This window comes from Penicillium roqueforti (genome assembly GCF_015533775.1).
Source record: "Penicillium roqueforti strain LCP96 04111 chromosome Unknown scaffold_14, whole genome shotgun sequence".
NCBI lineage: Eukaryota > Fungi > Ascomycota > Eurotiomycetes > Eurotiales > Aspergillaceae > Penicillium > Penicillium roqueforti.
Window position 1 is genome coordinate 577,726 of NW_024067578.1, and position 19,394 is coordinate 597,119.

Sequence of the window (19,394 nt, forward strand, 5' to 3'; positions counted from 1 at the left end):
GGGCACAGCAAAAGATAAACCAGATATGGCCCTAGAGATTCACAGCCAAGTCAATGATGATGTTCGTACATATACTCCGTACTTCTCATGCCACTCAACCTTCTATGGAAAGAAAGATCAAATAATACAGAGGTCATGATACTTCCTATGTATGAAATATCCTGGAGTACAAGACAGTTGCTGCACGAGCGACCGGGGTCCAGACTCCCGCCAAGTAGGCAAAACCAAGGCATCGGGGACTATCAAACGCACCTTGACATCATGGACTAGCCGCGTGGAATTACCACTCGAATTAGATTATTTATGCAAGTCGTGATTTCGGGTCTGCATTCGGACATTGGCATTGGCTTCTGGATTCGGGCTTGATTCGTGCTTTCTTCAGTGAGCACGCTAATCGGGAAATCATAGGGCAATCATACGACGTGAACAATCGCACATCCATATCTCGATATCTCCATTCTCGTGGGTCCGGCATTTTACGGCACCCTCGGCGGAGCCCTAACACGCAAGGTATGGTAGAGTCTCCACCGAACTCCCCCGATCACACAGGGTACAACTACTACCACCTAGGAGATTCCAATGCACACCTACACCTCCGTATGCACGTCAGGTAGAATTCCATACATAAAACCCGAATAATGAAATCGGCAACCACGGTCGTGTCGCGGGAAAGAAAGCCCTCGGTCGTACCACCGCAGATAACTTCCCGGGAGGTGTCAGAAAAATCTCGATAACAGTGTATGATCAATCTATTTGACATTCTAGACACTTGCCTCTACGCTCTAGCCACCTCCCGGCCGGTAGCACCAACTCCAGTTCCCAGCGGAACTTGAAACCCCCTTTGTATTTTCTAGCCCCAATCTCATATATACAATCGACGGAGTATGCACGGTGTAGTCGAAGGGATGGCGGAGTGGATATTATGCTTCTAGCACTTGCATGGCGCAATGTATCCCTTACCAGTGCGCGGCAAGCCCAAAAAGAAAAGCAGCGTCTTCTTACCTGCCACAGGCTAGGAGAATCTGGAACAAACCGGTTTTGGCTGGGCCGATCCATAAATCTCGACCAATCTCTGGGCCACGGGGCACTAGTGAATTGATAAGGGAAGATCGGGGTAGGGAATCTTACATAGATAATAGGAGGATATGGAGTATAGTTATGCAGTATATGGAGTATTTTGAAAGATACATGGGGACCATGGGGAATGGTAGTCATGGTGATACACATGCATCAAGGCAATTACAACGTACAGGTTGAAGCAGAGTTGGTGGACATGTATGGACCCTCTTAGCGCCGAGTATAGGAGGGCTGTAGTCCGCTAATTGTGACACTAGGGGGGATGGTCAGTGCATTATAGTGAGCTTGCGAGATGATCGTCCAACGTGCTCGTGCGAATAGACCACATGTCGGAGAATTGAAGGGATAGGAAGTGGAGGGGATAGGAAGCCGAACGTAGATTCTACTAGTATCCTGAATCATGAATATTATAATCAGGCCATTGACACTAACAATGGACACTGACAGGTAGAAATCAATATTCGAATAAATAAATATATAAGCACGCAAAAGACCAAAAATATCAGAAAGACCAAAAAAGACAAAACAAGAGACACCAATATAATAGAAAATAGAAAATAAATATCCCCCACCTATACGGGACGCACTGACCTGGGTATATCTATGCAAAGCAGACGCACCTCGACAATATTAATTCTTTTTTCGACTTCTCTTCCATGGTCGGATGGCACAATTATCTTTATTTAATCGCCCCACTTTTTCATTTAGGATTTTAATGATTTTCCCATTTTCTCGGAAAAAGCTATAATACCGGATTTTGTCGCTTTCCTCATCTTTTCTTTCCCCATCCCGGCTTATCTTCTCACACAGTCATAGTGGGAATGGCTTGATTTGCCACTATACACAACTTCCAAGGTTATCTACTTCCAAGATACCTTTTAAATCACCTCCTGATCACGGCTGTGCCGGGAGCTTGCCTTTTCTTTCTTCTTTATATGTACATCTTGTCTCTTCTCTGTACTATTTTAAATTCCTTCTCCTCTTGCCCTTGGCTAATATCACATCGCCACTCGATGTTCATACTTCACGGTATTGATAATCTCTCTCCTTCTGCAATTGACTACCCAATTCCCTGAGTCGCTGTGTGTGTGACCGGTGCAACCTGGACTCCCCCACTGGCACCGGGCACCTTCCTCAAGTGTCACCCTGCTGCATCCCATCTCATACCTCGATGAAAATGCCGTGCTGGCTTTCCTCGCCTCTTGCCTTGCCTTGCCACTGACCTCCCGTCGCCACAAACCCGGAATTTAATGAAGCCTTACTGACGGCGAAGCTACTTCAGACACTGTACTGTGATTGAACATTTGGACCCCTCCCCCGAGTCCTTCCTATCTACCTTTCATCCCCTTCTTGTGTTGAGACACGCAAGTCGGCCGGATGCCATACATTGCGCCGGTAAAGAAGTTGCTCTCCGCGCAGCACATTGAATACTCCCCCACCGAGCCCATAGAGCGGCCAGGTTTGGTTCGCTCCCCGACACGGGCTCGTCCACATTCTGCTACTCGTCCTCGGAGGAACCCTTCGAACACCAAACCGACAGTGCATTCCTCTCCAGAACCCCCGGCTCGGGCCCTCCCCTCCATTGATCCACATGCCAGTCTCCGCCAGTCCCCACCGCCGATAAGCAATGCGATCCTCCCTCCCGGGGCGGTAATCTCACCTCCTGAGTCCGGCCCAAACTCAAGTGATGAAGAATCACCACGCCGACGCGGCGACGGTGTCAGGTACGACGAGCTGCAGGCTGCTGTTCGATCAATCAAAGTAAGGAGGGAGAGTTCACCGGAAAGAATGGGTTCGTCTGAAACACCGGAGCGGCTCTCGTCGAGTGCGCCGACCACTCGCCCCAAGCTCCCTCACCTACCATTGTCCAAAGAAGCTCGCAAGATCACTCACTCTCGATCATCCACTGAAACCGCCATCGAGTTGACTCGGGAGTTGACTCGGGAATCGGCATTGACTAGCTCGCCCGACGAAAGTGACGAGGAGATGTCGTGCAAGCCCCTGATGGTCCGTAAGAAGTCAGGTGAGCTGGTTCGACCTGCTCTCCGCCCCTCTTCGGCCAGACGACGACCATCTAGCATGCCCGGTACTCCCGTCTATTCGAAGGCTGTGCATTTCGACTCTCACTTGGAGCATATCCGTCACTTCCTCCAGCTGGACCGGCCATTGGCTGTCAGCACCGAAACGTCTCCAGTCGAAAACCACGACAACAAGCACGAGTTCCCCTTTGACTCTTCGGATGCGCGCGGTCGGTCGTGGGAATGGGAGATCAAGCTCTCCAATTGGCCCAAGGATACCTCATCAGCTGCCACTCGCCCGGTGCGCCTTGAGCGGTTGTTCTTGTCGGCTGATAAGAGCACTCTGATCGGAAATGTCGCAGTGGCCAATCTTGCTTTCCACAAGAGTGTGACCGCTCGGTTCACGCTGGACTACTGGAGAACTACCTCGGAGGTTGCAGCGGCATACTGCCACGATGTTCGCCGCCAGCAAGCAGCGGACGGGTTCGATCGCTTTTCGTTCGACCTGAAGTTGGATGATCAGGCCAACCTGGAGACCAAGACCATGTTCATGTGCATCCGCTACAACGTGGATGGACAGGAATATTGGGACAACAATGGTTCGGTAAACTATCAGATTGATTTCCACAAAGTGCCCAAGATCCATAAGCCTGCAGGCGGAAAACCTGCTCTTCCGCGCAGTCGATCCTTCACCAGCATCCATAACATTCGACCCCAGTCTATGCCGCCCAACTATGATTTCCCCGACCTTAGCGACAAGAAGTTCAACGACAAGAAGTCTTTCACATCCCTTTTCGATGATGCCGATGGTGCGCCCTTGGCTCGCATGCCGTCGGATGATATTGATACGGTCGCACCCCCCAAGCGTCGTGAAAACCCGAACCGCCAGGCATTTGGCAACCGATACGACTTTGGAGCGTCGTTATCGGCTGCTATTCGGTCAAAGGCGCCCCTGGATCGGACCGCTCTGACTGCCCGTGCGAAATCTGGGGAGGCCGTGGTGCCGGAGACTCCCAAACCGGCCAAGAAAACCCCCAGCTTCGAGCTGGGCAATGGCTCTGCAGTGAACGATAGCTTCCGCCCCGGAGGTCGTGTGGATCAGAAACCTTCCTCCTTGGTATCTAGCAAGCCACAGCTTGAGTCTTCCGTGTACCAGGAACTGGTTGATAAGTACTGCTTTGTAAGTTTCTCAACTGCGCATCACTTATGATAGTCAACTAACCCCCCACAGTATGGATCTCCGCAAGGATCGACCCCGAAGGCACAACCATCGATCTCGAACGCTCGTGCAGGCGAGGCCCCGAAGCATGTCTCTTCCCCAGCCTGTATCTCGCCGCCTCTGTCTCCTCGCTCTCTTGCTCCTCGCGATTCTCCTGTCGTCGAGGCCCCCCGGGCTTCTGTGAGCCCGCGCACCTCCCCGCGGCCCTCAACCTCCCCTATGGGGTTTCGCCACTCTTTCCACCACAACTTCATGAATGAACCTCACTCTCCAACAGTCATTAGAGGGTGAGTAAAATAGACTGTTCTGACAGAGTCCAACCTGGCTATTCCGGCCGGCCTTGAAACATCGTTGACGACTCTGTGAAGGGAATTTGGTTGTCCATGTGTGGAACTGGACAAATCCGTTGACCAAATTTCGACTACCTTGACCCTACCGCGTAACGGCGCACTTTGATGGATTCTTTCTTTTGACTCTTTGATTACTTCATCTCAACTACCCGCTCTTTTGGTTTCAACCAACAGCAAATGTGAGCGTTTGTCTTTGCGATGCATAATAAACCGCGGACGTTTCGTTATCATTCTCTGTCGGTTTGCTACCATCAGTCGTCGGCCCGAATTTTCGACGCGCCCGTCCAGCTTTGTTTGGTGCGGACATTCTCGCGATGTTTTTGTTTTTGTTTACTGCGTGCCGCTTGGCTATGCATGATGACGCTACGATTTCTTTTCCGAGGCATCTTTCGATTCTTTGCTGTTCGTCTCTGGATGGCCCTTCCTTTTTCAACGCAAAAGTTTTTAGTATGCCTGTCTCCGCTTTTGATTTCGCTGCATTGTATTTGATCGGTTGTTTTTATTGCATGGTGTTCGGGCGTTTTTTTGTGTTTTGTTTTTTTTTCTTCCGCTTGTTACTCCTTAATTCCACGATACGGTCTACCTAGGTTTCTGGGTGGATGTGGAATGGGATTGGGATATGAGGATGCGAAGATAGTGATACATGACTGCCTATTATATAGGCACCGCGACGTTGTTTTGAAATGATACGAGACATGATGCACGCGCACTGACTGGAACTTCCTTTTTCTTGTAGCTTGTAGGATAGCGGAAACATGAAGCATTCTTACTATAGTAGTATGTACTATGTAGCACTTGATAAGAATGCTAGCCACGTTAAAAGCTGGAGGTGGGTCTTTCGATATACTTCCCGATTAGGCTATACCTGATTCGGCAGCCCCACCCGTATCTCCTATCACCACGTGACTAGTATCAATGTCGCTCGCCGCAGGAAAACGCGGGCTCGCCGATGCCTGGTAGACGCGCTGGAAACCGACCCTTCCTAACACTCTTTTTCTTTCCCCGCCGCCCGCCAATCACCGCCGGATTGCAGAATGCAATTTCTCGCTTACCTAAAACACGTACTTTCCGGATCACGCGTAATCGGCTTTCTTATTTAAACTGCCTTCCCCCCTCCACTTAGCGATTTTCTTATTTTCTCCCCTCTTTACTCTGAACGCCATCCCATCAAGCGCGTTTTTTTCCCCATCGTTTATCGACGACACAGACGTCGATTCATCTACTTTTTAAGTACTTTTATTTCTTCTTATCTGAAACTATGTCTGGACGTAAGTATTATTCTTTTTTTTATCTCTCGTTGTCGTTATATCCTTGTCGTGGTGATGTTCCCGGATTAGAACCGGTGATGGTGATGCCCCTGTCGACACGTGATTACTGCCTCAGGCACAAACTGCATCCCACCTTCCCTGCATCTTAAGACAACCTCCAACCACCCTTCAACTATACTCCCTGCCCTTCGTCCCGCCACACTTATATCCACATATCAAACCTAGTACCTTCCCAAACAAAACTAACAACCAAAAACAGGCGGCAAAGGCGGAAAAGGCCTCGGCAAAGGCGGCGCCAAGCGCCACCGCAAGATCTTGCGCGACAACATCCAGGGAATCACCAAGCCCGCCATCCGCCGTCTCGCCCGCCGTGGCGGTGTCAAGCGTATCTCCGCCATGATCTACGAGGAGACCCGCGGCGTGCTCAAGTCCTTCTTGGAGTCCGTCATCCGTGATGCTGTCACCTACACCGAGCACGCTAAGCGTAAGACTGTTACTTCGCTTGACGTTGTCTATGCTCTTAAGCGCCAAGGCCGTACTCTTTACGGATTCGGTGGTTAGATTCGTTGTTAGCTACTTGCTGCTCAGTCACTCACACTCGCTGCGTGTGGAGTGCGTGTCGGTCGAAGGCTTTCCTTACTTAATGCGCTACGGTGTGATGGGTTCTACTTGTTTGTTTTTGCGGTAATTGGATTGGGGTTTGGGGAATTGCTTTGGTTAGGACTGCTTTTCTTCTATGTCCCCTGAGGTTGGGAGTCTTTTCTTTTCGTGGGTAACTATGGGACTGTTGGTGTCCTTCGTAACTAGTTGCTGGTAGACTCTTGGGTTCGCCCGATGATGTTCAATTTAACTTTTGCTATCAGTCATCTTTTTTGGTTTCTGCGTAGTTTGTATCGTGTAGGAATTAGTGGTTTGGGTAGTTTGCATAGGTGGCTTGAGTTACATGTAATGTATACTGTGCTCAATCAATGACGGTGTCATTGTACGGTCGCGGGCGGAGGATAGTCACCCGCAACGCAACTTTGATTTCCCTTTTCAGCACAGCCCAGGTTCTTCCATCCAAAGTCTGTGCTTGCCAATTCAGCCCATGAACTCAACTATATGCACGACCTGAAAGTATCCACAAAGCAAAGTCAACGTTTAGCCAAGATGCAACATATCCGAGTGACATCTTCGAATCACTTCCTAGTCTGTTCCAGACCCCTATGTACGGAGTTGGCGAATCCGCCCACAAGGTTTGCGACCAACTTCTGTTTTGGTAAATGTGGGGGAAATATGACATCAATGCTCACGGCTAGGCTTCAAATGGGCTTGAATCTTGATGGGCTGTCATGACGCGCACTTCAGCCACCGGAAGCAGCATTATCAGTGAAGACTGCGGCCCAGATCTTTCGAAGACCGCGATGAGATTGAGTTGCATCGTTTCGTAGGTGTTGAAAAAGCCATCTGGTTCCGAGCAGAAAGTCTGGATGTTACTGATGCATGTTGACGCTGAAGTCAATATTGTCCCCGAGTCGGTGTCCTCTCGGCCCCATGCTACCGTGCCGAAGTCGTGAGTGGAGTTTATGGAGAGACCGGGGACCTTCTGGGGTAGCCGGTCCATGCGAAGGGTTGCCCTTTCGGGGCATAGGTAGTGTAGGCGAACCGCAAACACCCTCGGGACCTTGTTATGGATGAACCGGCGGCTAACAATGTGATTTTTATTTCGTCAATGGATGGCTTATTCTTCTCCAGCTCGGTTATAGCCGGCGAGATCAAGAGGCCTTGGTATATTTGCAAGCTATGTGCTGATCGCGTGATTCAGTCCGCGTTCGTGTCTGCGCTTCCATTGGCTGGGGATTCAATGCGCAACCCAACCAGTACTTTTGGCAGAGGGTGAAATTATCACCCATGGACATTGTGAAGTGGTGAGATACTACTGACCTACTATTCTCCATATCTTTCATGGCCCTAAACGAGATCTGATCGCAATATCCAAAGAGGAAGTCCATACGCCGATCAGCCCTGGATATCCTGGGGAGAGCGGGGAAACCGACGGATCTTACCGTGACACCTCCCTGAATTCATACAACGCCGACATCTGGAAACTGACCGAACAGCTCCAAACCATTTTACAACTGGCCTCTTGCTATTTCCCTCGATTCGCGCTAAAATCATGTCGAAGGCCTGCGCCCACTGCAATACAAGTAAAGAGAAAGAGACATGTGCTGCAGGTACTAGTCCAACATGCATGAGATGTAATCGTCTGAAGATTGGCTCCACTGCTCGTCATTCCAAGCGCATGATACACCACACTTCTCCCAAAGACGTCCAACATGGGGATTTGCGGGTTTCTACTGCTGTGTCGCGACAGCGCGCCAAGTCCAAGGACAGCGACAGCCATCTCTCATACTCCTCCTCTAGTCCAGGTTCATCTTCGAGCTCGACTCCCAGAGATGACGAACCTTGGACCCCCGACAGTACCGAGGTCGTGGTAATATCGCCTGAGAAATTACTCGCCGCCCCCGTCAACTTCCAAACAACATCAGATGCGCTTCGCACTGTTACGGACGTGGAACAATTCTCAGCCATACATTCGCCATTTATATTCGGATCTAGTTTTATCCCGGGATCCCAAAAGACTGTTTATGCTATTTTGCAATTATCCGCCCCGGTGCTGACCGAAGGATACCTGGCCTTCCTAGGGCTGATGTCGAATTACCAAAAGTCGCCTGTTATCCGCCGGAGCGAGCCCGATATGTTCAAGGCAGCGAAGGGCTTGCAGCGTCTAAGAAGCGTGGAAATCTCAAACGACTACAGCGCAGCTTGCGCTCTCTTCCTGGGCCAGACCATGTACGTGTTCGACGTACTCACGGCGCCATACTCCAGTACAGCGCACTCTATCGTCCGGAGCTCCCTCATGTCGACCAAAGCATGGCTCCCCAGACTAGTGCAAGCCCCGATCATGGACACGATAACCATGTCCCCGATTCTGATCGACACGGTCGAGTGCCTAGTGCACCGTGAAATCCCTATAATACGACTCGACCCCCAGCGTCGCGTCATCGTTGACCGCTATCTTGGCCTTTGCGCGACACTCCTCCCTCACCTCTATGACATCTGCGAATGCAGCAATACCTTGAAGATACAAGCTCCTCCTGTCGGTTCTGAAGCACACACAGCCCTTCACGACCGACTGGATGGGCTAGAGCAGACGATCAGACGCTGGCGGCCCCAAACTCCTTCCGGACTATTCGAAAGCTACGGCCAACATGCGGTTCTCGCAATGGTAACACAAGCGAACGTGTACCGTCTAGCAGCCTTATTGATCCTCCACCGGCTGCGGTATCCGCTAGGAGTCGAGGATGGGGCCGCGTGGAAACTCGCAAATGGAATATTCTCTGAATTGTCGTTCTTTGCCAAATCGGCGGTCAATGGAAAGGAATCTAGTGCGCTGCCGGTGGTGTTTCCTTTGACGATGGCTATGTTTGAGATATATGGGCCTGGAGAAGATTTGCTGGAACGCTTGACTTCGTTCACGGTTCAGATCTCGTGTGTGGGACGGCTGCAGGAATTTGTGAAGCTGGCTAGGGCTTCGAGGGAGTCTGGGTTTGGGGGGATTTGGTTTGATTTGGTTGATGCGCATCTTCGTGTTGCGGTACCGCCGTAGTTGGGGTTTGGTCTCACGGCAATCCTTCTTGTATAGTATTATTTGGGATGATGGATGGTCTAATGGTCTTCAAACTACTGTCTACTGAATGGGAATAATTGAGCAGCTATCATCCAATCATAACAATCCTTCCAAGTTAGATCTCAAGAAATGTCCCTTCAAATTCTTCCATATTGAATTGATCAAAATGAAGCAACCAGACCGTCAACAACATACCAAAAGCCAAGCCTTCACTATCGCTCAAGCGCGATCAGCTCGATCCAGCACCATATCCCCAATCCTCAAAACCTCCCACCCATGCTCCAGCATCGACAAACCAACAGTATCATGCCACGCCCTCCGATAATAAATAGCCTCCCGCTCACGACCTTCATCCACAAATCCAGGCCTCCGATAAAGCCTCAAAGCATTATGATTGAACGAAAACGCGCCTATAGAAACCCTATGCAGACCACCATGCTGAAAAGCCCAATGCAAAGCCCAGTTAATCGCCTCGCCGCCGTATCCTTTCCCGCGGTACCCGTCCGCAGTTGAGATTCCTATCACTGCATTGCGATGGTGCGCGTAGTCTAGTCCGGTCAAGCTGGAAAGGCTCAAGTGGCCGGTTGGGACTGGCTTGGAGTTTGAATTTTGGACTGGTGCATCTGGAGTTTGGGCCGAGGAAAGAAGCGAGGGGTCGGTTTCGGTTCCTGCTTCTGTGCGGGACTTTTGTGCAGGGAGACATATGACTACTCCTAGAATGCGGTCTTGGAGTCCGCTGATGAAGTCCCTTGCGGACTTTTTGTGAGATGGGCGCGGGAGACGGCCGGTGCTTAGGGTTTGGATTATAGGGTCGTTGATGAGATCGTGGAAAAATGCAATGTCTTCTTCATTGTGTTCTGGGGCGAGGTAGATGAGTTGCTTGGACTTGGAGAGGTCCTGTAACTAATTCAGCCAGCTGAGATAGGGATCTGCTAAGTGGACGTTTGGTCGAGTTTCGTATTGTTTACTTCACTGAACAAGAAACTAATCGTAACAAGAATGCGAAATATGTAGACATCAAAAACTAGATTTTAGCCAAATCAATCCCGATGCGGTCCACGATCCTTCTCCCAAAACCAATGATAAAGGGTCCGCCACTCGGCCGCTTCGTCTTCAACATAATCGCCGACCAGCTCAGCCGTCTCATTGAGTTCGTCAGAAATCGCCGAAGAATCCTTCAGACCCGAAGAAGCATCGATGCCGCTATCCGCATTCCTTGCAGCATCAGCAGCGTCCGCGAAGTTTGATGTCATATCAACAGCGTTACCGCCAGAACCAGCCTTCAGCAGCTCCTCGGCACCTTCCCTTGTCCTCTCTGCTAAGTCACGCGCTCCTTCGCGCGCGATCTCAGAATACTCCTCCGCCTGTTCGCGGGCACGCTGGATAAGTTCGTCGGGCGAAGGATAGCGATGTCCCAGCAACAGCAGGAGGTAGTAGCTCTTGATTATAAACGCGTACACGGCGTCTTTCACGAGCATTGTGAAGCCGTGCGAGAAGAAGCCTTTTAGCACTTCACCCTGGAGACCGGCGTAGAGTCCTGATATACCATCTGTGCGGGCGATGGTGGCGACTGTGGAAAGTATTTCGGGGGTGAGAGAGGCGAGAACAGAGGCCCGAGTCTTCTCCGCAGACTCGGACTTGGGCTTGGAGATCGAGCTCATTACTTGAGCTCTGGTTTTCGCGAGGGAGAATGGATATGTGATTGACGAGGCGGCGACCTTACTTAGGGCTGCCAAAAGGAATGTCAAAGCCGGATGAGATTTGTCGCGCTTCGAGCGTGGTAGGAAGGTCCGTTTGAGGAATTCATTAAGGAAGAACGTGAGCGACGGATTCAAAGTCAGTATCAGGGTGGCCGAGTATCCAGACCAAAAGCCTAGGATACCCTTCTCAGAGCGGATGCGAGCTGCGATGTCACTGGTTGACAGGTTCTTCGCATTCCCGCCCTTGCGCGCCGCAGCCGTCTGCTTGCGCGCGACGATATTTGACAGTGGTGTGGTGAACAGCTTGGCAAACGAGCCAGCCAATATCCCAACGGCAAGTTCGTCGATTATCGGAAGAACAATATTCTTGCTCTTGGCAGCTCGTTCTACACCTACACGTGCGACTATCCTCTTCTGGCGAAGGGCACTATATGCAAGGAAGAAAAGGAACGAATCCGCGACGGTCTTCCAAGTATCCTGCGCCAGACCGGGGTAGAACCCGGAGATGCCTTCCTGCGCGTATATTTTGCGAGCAGCGTCCGCCACGCTGGTATATCCTTCGTCGGTATTCTTATTATCTTCTGATTTTTCGCTCGAGTTGGTGTCCTTCTGCTTCTGGGTCTGTAGACGGGCGACGATGACATTGAGTGGGTAGACGACCACATTCGAGATGGCTGCGCCGACTGCACCGGCGGTTGCATTTCCTAGGGCTGGGAGGGCTGGTCCACGGGCAGCGGCTGATTGCCAGTCGCGCGGGTCATGGGCTTCGTAGCGGTAGGAGGGGTGGTATACGTCCTTGATTGTGAGTATGTTAGTATGGCCTGATAGGGATGCACATGCGGATGTGTGAGAAATAGATGCGATTGGGTTCTTAGAACACACCAGTTGGGACTCGTAGGATATTTTGTATTCGGCCATGGCTCTGTTGGTGCTCGAGTACTCGAGTTCGAGATCCACTTCTGGGGAATTGATGATTTGTTACGAGCCGGATCAGGCCATTCAACCTCTAATATCCGTTTCAAACAGAATGCGCAGGAGTGAGGTATTTCGGATATGAATTGAAATGATGATAATTACAGACAGTGGCAAGATTCTCATAAGTTACAAACGTGATCTCTTGGATTAAAGCCGAGGTCCACTACCCCCGGGGGCCATGTGGATGGATTACATCATGTCGATCATGGCCATAAATGGTCCGTGCACATATCAGGCCACAAGGCAGTCAATTCAATTCCTACATACATCGTACATCGTACTCATTACATTCAAGTGAGAAGGGGAAAGGGAAGGGGAACCTTCTCATACACTTCATTGTTTGATCCCCATATCAATACATCCCCCACCCCCTTCCCCCCGGACTCCAATTCAAACACTTAGCGGCTCGGGTGGAATTCAACGCTCCTTGTTACCCACGGAAGGGTGCACGTGACCTTACTGTAGCTAGTTACCCCGCTGCCGTAGCTAGCCAATACATCATGATCATTCCCCTGAGCTACCAGTATATCATCTGGTAGCATGTCCGTTCCGATCTAGGAGTAGCTCCTTTTTTGATGAAGGACCCTAGTTTTGTTTTTCTCATCAAAGTTTTAACCAGCAGCACTGGCAGCCGGTACTACGCCATATCTTAGGCGACACCGGTACCTAGTATCGCTACTATCCAAATAGGCAGTCAAACCGGCAGAAAGCGATCACCCCGCCCCTTACCCTCAACAGCCTACCCTATACCGTGGTAGGTTGATGTAAAGAGTGCTTGGGAGCATTGCAAGTGCCTAGGAAAAGTGGTGTGGGAGGTGGGACGGTAAAAAAAACAGGTCTTGTGAATCTCAATTAATTTGCTGTCGGGGAGCCTGGTTTACTGGTCATCCGCGGCTGCTCGAGCAACTTCCAAGTTGCCTCTATCACCCAACACCTAAGTCTAGGGAATCATCCAATCGCGACCATTGCGAGACAATCCTCACAATGGCGTCCCAACACATTCAGGTACTCACGCCGCCCTCCAAAGATGCGACCGTCCAGGCCTTCCTCCAAAACATGCGCGCCCACAATGAGCCCGGGAGCGTCCCGCTTGTCTTTGGCGGGGGCCAACTCCATGCGGAAATGCCTCTCCTCCTCAACGTGCCTGGCGCGCCGCTCCCGTGCAGGGAGCCGGGGGCCGACTTCGAGGCCGTCAACGCCCACTTTTCAGCCCAAGTGCACGCCTTTTTCAACGGTCTGCACGAGATCGAAGACATGGCAGCCAAGCAGTCCCCAGACGAGCCAGCCTTGATCGACGCTGATCGAGGTCTTCAGCCCGGCATCTACATTGGCAACCAGGTAATCGAGTCTGATCCCGACGCATGGGGTGGTGACCGCAACTGCTTGCACCGTGCCTTCCATAGTCGCCGCCTCACCGTCCAGAACGTGGATAGCCTGCCTGTCCTCAACTGCGTCACCGACCTGCTCATCGTACCCGAAGAGGCGTTTACCGGGAAACCGTTTGGTATGCGACCCGTCTCTATGCGCACCCCCCTCGATCTCGCTACCCGCCTTCCTCAGCTCCGCCGGCTGCTCTGCCCCTGGCTTGGGGAGCACTTCCCCATTCCCTTCACATCTAAGGCACTACGTATCATTTCCCGCGTCTGGGCAGGTCCTTGGCGCGACGACCGCGCCGAGTTCGCACGGGGTGTGCGCCAAGCCATGCCCTTATTGCCGTCCTCCCTTACCAAGGTCCGTCTTTGGTTCTGGAGGCCAAACCCGTATTGCTGGGACGAGATGGATCAAGCGGAGCAGTTACCTGACCTTATTGGTACGTCGTCGTCTATAAATAACGAGTTTAATAATGTAGACCCTGTGTCTCTTGGGCTGCGGGAGCTAGGAAGTTGCCTGGAGGAACTGGATACCTGCGCGCTTATTACCCCCGATCTTTTCCCCTCTGGGAGCGACGCTTTGTTATGGATACGCATGCGGTACCTCCGGATAGAATTCCATCCGTATGCGCCCGACGGCAGCTGGTACTTTTCCGGCCCACGAGGGGAAGATCCCTACCCAATAGGTTTCGCTATCACAAGAGAGGAGCACTACCCGCCGGGCCAGGAAAATGACGACGAGACGCACGAGTTGATGTCGGAGGAGAAGGACGAGTACTGGGACGACGCACCGGACATATACGATCTCCGCCAGCCCGACATGTTTCGTATACACCCTATTGCGGAGCGCGTTAACCCTTTACTCTTAGCGTTTGCCTTATCTCTGCAACGGCAAAATATGCCCTCCCTTCAAGACGCCGAGCTGTTTACCTGGCTTACGTGGCGGCCCTCTAATGAGCGGGCCGAAGAGTATGAAGGGAGTGATGAGGTGCCTCCTTCCTCGGGTGTGGAGGGGATTTCGATAATGTTCCGATGGGGGGTGAGATATGAGGCGCCCGCTGCTGGAGGAGATGGGAAAGGAAAGGTGACGTGGCATGTCGGTGAGGACTGGAGGCCGGACGACGAAGTCATTAGGGCGTTTGAGGATCTCGTGGGCGGACAAGACGGGGAGGGCAACATGGTGTGGAAAGCACTTGAGTTTGTGGAAGAGAGGGAGCAAGACCCTCAGGACTTTCTGTGACGAGAATCAAATTTTCTAGGTAATGTACTGAATCAACACGGCTGGCCGGTAACTTTGAATAGAGCAGATTCAAATGTCAAATTCAAGCAATGAAGGCCCGACAATCGCTCACAGCTGTTCACCAACAAGCACAAAAGACAACTTCTTCGATCAATTCTTATCCCACCCCCTCCTATCTACCTATCTAAGCACTAAGGCCAACATAATACGCCTCGCCCAACCGATAATTTGTCACGCAATCGCCACTCACGGCCGGGTTTTAGGCAATGAGCTGCGCCTCGGTGATGTTGGCCGCCGCGGCCACGGCCTCACACGTCGCATTCACGGGCACGGTGACAGTGGTGCACTGGTTGGTAATGCAGATAGAGGTGCCCGCGGCAGGGAAGTTGGTGCAAAAGACTTCCAGGTTGTTGTCGGCCAGCAGCCAGTTGGTGCCGACGCCCTGGCTCCTGGATATGGTGTAGCAGTCGTCCGATGCCTGGATGGTGTAGGTCGAGCCTTCACACACCTCGGCCGTCGGAGCGGGGGCTGCCGTGAAGTAGCCGATGGTCGTTGGTACGACGGGGCGTCCCGCAATGCCGCAACTCGCCGTCATGCTCTTGTACAGCGACATCCTGGCCGCGATGGGACCGTCGTCATACGGCGATCCCTCGCGCAGCCGCAGCCGTTCGGCCAGGCACGTATCGCAGTCGTCGGGCAGCAACTGGCCTGTGACGTTGCTGATGTAGTTGAAAGGGCTGATGCCGGGATCCGAAAACACCGCTGCCAGGGCCGCGACTGGTCTGCAGAAACGGCCCCCGTCGTCCTTGAGGCAGGCATGCTGAAAGTAGTACTGCAGCGCGCCGGGAATATAGACAGCCGCGGTCTCAACCTCAAGATCGACCGTGACCGTCTGGTTCCCGCACACGGACTGGACCGACGATCGCCATGTCTCAAGGGCAGATGAGCAGCCGGTGGTGCAGATGCGCGTCAGTGACGCGGGCGGGTAGAAAATATCCAGGCGGAGGTCCCTCACCAGCGGGTCACAGACTGTGACGTCGACAGTCAAGGCAGCGGTGCACTCCGAAGTGAGTGTCGAGGGCAGACTGTCTGGGTAGAGCAGCACCGTGGCAGATGCCGTTGATGCAATCCCGAGAGGGAGCAGCAGGTTGACGAGGGAAGTCTACATCATGAAGGTTGTCCAAGCCCAATCCTGATAGCGGCGCGACTTGCCTTTGGACCTTTAATCAGTTAGGCAAGGCCGCGGCAACGACTGCTTTCAGGAGGGGAGGAAGAGAGACGACTGTTCGGACATCGCATCCAAAAGCGGGTTTCCCGGCAATCCTTCGTGCCTCTTTTATTAGAGCCTGATCCTTTTCAGCCGGACGCACACACGAGAAGAGGGCTTGATTCGACCGAGGCCTCTTAAGGTCTCCTTGGCGTTTTGCTACCCCTTTTTCCAAAGTCCGCGGAGATGGGCAAGGGGTTCCCATGAAGGGGACCGTTGTATTCCTTGACAAAACATCCTAGCAGGTTATATACGATATATAGGCCTTTAGGCGTTTGAACCTACCCCCCACCCCCCAGGGAGGCTTAGTTAGTTAGTCACTTACTTGCTTACTTAAATGGCCTGCAGCCGGCTCAGCGGCTACGCTGTGGTTTAACTATTTACTTGCTTACTTACTTGCTTATAGTTCTATAATCACTGTAATATGCTAGTTTAATCTAAAGGAAAAGAGTATATTTACTCTAGGATTCTAAGTATAGAGGAGAGAGAGAAAGGGAAAACTATCTATGCGTTCTTACGACCTAGTTTTATATAGTCCTTACTTAATGGATTAGGAAGGAGCGACTCCTTCCTATTAATCCTTCCTATTATGGAAAATACGGATATAGCAGGTGCGATAGTCGAGGATTAGGAAGGGCAAGTACAACCGTCTAATTCGGAGTCGAATGGTACATCTCATATCATTCTAATGCGTAGCACGCAAATAGTCATCACATGGCTAGCCAATACATCATGATCATTCCCCTGAGCTACTAGTGTGTCACTCCTCGCTGAATAAAAGGACGTGCCCATCGGACGTCGCCGTCAAACCCCCAGTCAATCTTCTTGTCGGCACATGATGGTTTCGATTTGCCGGTAATCCAGGACTTGACATAGTCGGCGGAGTTTTCGATTGTTGTCAACTTCACTCCAGCCTGGTTTGTGACTCTGGAGAGTTCCGAAAAGATACACTCACCTTCGCCCTCAAAGGGAGCCTCGATTTTGATCTCTTTCAGGCATTCGAAGTGGTGAGGCTCCAGAGACATGGGAACTGTTCTGCTCTGGAGACTTGCGCACAGCTTCTCACACAAGAGCATGAATTCGAGAACATCTAGAATTTGAATGATGTGTAGCTCCTCAAGTGACTCTGGAAGTAGCTTGTGCAAAGGAAGATTTCTGTTGTATGCTCCATCCACGTCATGTAACCGCCAGTGACGACCTTCATAGTGTGCCGATTTTGTTTCAGTCTGGACAAGGTAGCCGGCCGAAATCCGGAGTCTCTTCAGATGAGAAAGCCCCGATAGGTTGAGAGGATGGAGATACAATTCTTCGTGGATCTTTCTATCGGTTCGATTGAATGATAGTTCAAGACAGGTCAGGGTGTGAGACCTGTACTGAAGCGCTTGGCTGAGGTCCGCAGCCTTCACGACCCAATCTTTTGCCTCTGTCCACCCGCGTTCGTAGATGAAGGTTTCCAAGATGTGGGTTTGTCGGAGCAGTCTTCGAAGATTCAGGGCGTCAAAAGTGCAGTCGCGAAGTTCAAGGTGAACGAGGCGATGGGAACTGCCAGGTACAGGTCGCAGCCACCGTTGTGCGTTGGACCATTTGGTGCCGAATACGTGGGTCAACGTGGGAATTCGAAGAAGCATCATGAGCCAATCAATGTCAGCCATGGGCGATTTTCCGTCGACTTCGGCCTTCAGGTGAGTGAGCTTAGACAGCGTAGGTGTAAGAGCATTTGAAATGCCATTTTCGTCGGTCTGAGCCGAGCGCGCACCGGCGATACTGATCAGAACACGTTCAATAAGGTTCAACTCTGTGGTTTGCGGTTCGCGGAACGGATCTTCACTCTCCATCGCGATTTCGAGGTGCTTTAGGGCAGGCAGGTACCCCAGAAGAACAGCTACCATGGCATCTGACCGGGGTACATCGCAACCAAGGGCTTTGCGCATCGCCACCCTGATTGTTGAATACAAAGGTAATTTCATGGCGGCGTCCATAATCATTTGATGGTCTTGAGGAGCGAGAGGATTAAGAAGAAGCTGTCTTCTCTGAGTACTACTCTGCCTGTGCTCGAAGCAAAGGTCGTGTAGGTCGGTCACGTCGAGGGATTTCACGAATTCTGCAAGGTGAGGCTTGCGGAGGATTGTTATAAGAAAGCGTTCGATCTGTTTATTTGTCATGAGAGAGCGAACATTGATTCCCGGAAGAGAGGAAGTTACAGAACGACGATCAGCGGGAAATGCCAAACCGGGCCACATCCGGTAATGAGGGACAGCTCCCAAAGACACATTGGCGTACAGTGCAGGGATCGCCATGTTATAAAGCTCCCTGTTGCAGGCAGCTAGATGGCTCAGTGTGTAGGTGTCACGATCAAGCTGGTCAATGATGAGAAGCTTGATTTCTGCTGGTAGGGTTTGGAATTCCGTCTTTGGGGTAGGAGGGGTTGGAAAACAGAGAGGGACAAGACTCATCGGTATGAAGAGTGCCATCTTGGTGAAATCTGACTTGTGATTGAAGACAGAAAGGGGAAAAAAGGATGGAAAGGAGTGATGAAAAGAAAGTGATGGTGGAGTGATAAACAGGAGTAAAGGAAAAGGAGGATGGAAGGTGTAGATGAATGGCCGTCAAGTCAGTCACCTGCGCAACCTGACCCTAACACAGTCACTCGCCATTGCGATTGTTTACATCGTCGACGTACAAACTTGACAGCACTCACATTGAACATCCGACAATGGGGCTTTCGTATAGGAACAAGTATGATTATTTCAGATATGGCATGGATTATCAAGTTGGGTCATTCGTTTTAAATCCAAATAGAATATTTCCATTCCTATTTACGATAACCTGATCTGATGGCTATATCAATCACAACGGAACTTGATGTCTCATTAGAAGCATTGGAGAAAACCACTTGCCAACATCACCACCGTACATAGACCGAGTGCATACAATCCTTCTAGCTTCCAAGGACCAAGGCAGTGCTTGTAGCTACCACAGACTATATGCGAGTGGTTGAATTCGAGCGGACCAAGCCACGGCCCTTGATTGGGCCAGTGAAGTATGCCCGACCTGCAATCCCATATTGCAAAAATCAGCTGATAGTGATGGTTCACAGCTAGAAATAGGAAAGTGCAATGCTCCCTAGGTCGTAGTATAGACCTAGTCAGAGGTGCAAAGTCATCAGGGTCCTTGCTGCGGTCCTCAACAGTCAGTGAAGCAGTACCATAGAGCGATGTGGGACCAAAGCTCTCGACGAGA

General features: G+C 51.3%; 6 protein-coding genes across 6 annotated transcripts; 4 read left to right on the forward strand and 2 right to left on the reverse strand.

Moving 5' to 3' along the window:
* Positions 1-2,454: 2,454 nt before the first annotated feature.
* LCP9604111_5837 (protein phosphatase regulator GAC1) lies at positions 2,455-5,650 on the forward strand (the record flags this gene model as incomplete). The annotated part of the gene is made up of 3 exons (XM_039073691.1): positions 2,455-4,275; positions 4,327-4,601; positions 5,575-5,650. The coding sequence occupies 3 exons, from the start codon at positions 2,455-2,457 to the stop codon at positions 5,648-5,650; spliced, it is 2,172 nt and encodes a 723-aa protein (XP_038928348.1).
* Positions 5,651-5,922: 272 nt separating this feature from the next.
* Positions 5,923-6,493, forward strand: LCP9604111_5838 (histone H4; the record flags this gene model as incomplete). Its single annotated transcript, XM_039073692.1, has 3 exons — positions 5,923-5,932; positions 6,002-6,031; positions 6,192-6,493. 3 exons carry the CDS (start codon positions 5,923-5,925, stop codon positions 6,491-6,493), a joined length of 342 nt encoding a protein of 113 aa, XP_038928349.1.
* Positions 6,494-8,162: 1,669 nt separating this feature from the next.
* LCP9604111_5839 (transcriptional regulator family TF) lies at positions 8,163-9,581 on the forward strand (the record flags this gene model as incomplete). The annotated part of the gene is made up of 1 exon (XM_039073693.1): positions 8,163-9,581. One exon carries the CDS (start codon positions 8,163-8,165, stop codon positions 9,579-9,581), a length of 1,419 nt encoding a protein of 472 aa, XP_038928350.1.
* Positions 9,582-9,821: 240 nt separating this feature from the next.
* LCP9604111_5840 (putative mitochondrial carrier protein) lies at positions 9,822-12,220 on the reverse strand (the record flags this gene model as incomplete). The annotated part of the gene is made up of 3 exons (XM_039073695.1): positions 9,822-10,499; positions 10,733-12,097; positions 12,185-12,220. The coding sequence occupies 3 exons, from the start codon at positions 12,218-12,220 to the stop codon at positions 9,822-9,824; spliced, it is 2,079 nt and encodes a 692-aa protein (XP_038928351.1).
* A 1,041-nt stretch (positions 12,221-13,261) lies between these two features.
* Positions 13,262-14,887, forward strand: LCP9604111_5841 (uncharacterized protein; the record flags this gene model as incomplete). The annotated part of the gene is made up of 1 exon (XM_039073696.1): positions 13,262-14,887. One exon carries the CDS (start codon positions 13,262-13,264, stop codon positions 14,885-14,887), a length of 1,626 nt encoding a protein of 541 aa, XP_038928352.1.
* Positions 14,888-15,146: 259 nt separating this feature from the next.
* Positions 15,147-18,625, reverse strand: LCP9604111_5842 (uncharacterized protein; the record flags this gene model as incomplete). The annotated part of the gene is made up of 3 exons (XM_039073697.1): positions 15,147-15,976; positions 16,939-18,301; positions 18,356-18,625. 3 exons carry the CDS (start codon positions 18,623-18,625, stop codon positions 15,147-15,149), a joined length of 2,463 nt encoding a protein of 820 aa, XP_038928353.1.
* Between the last annotated feature and the right edge of the window lie 769 nt (positions 18,626-19,394).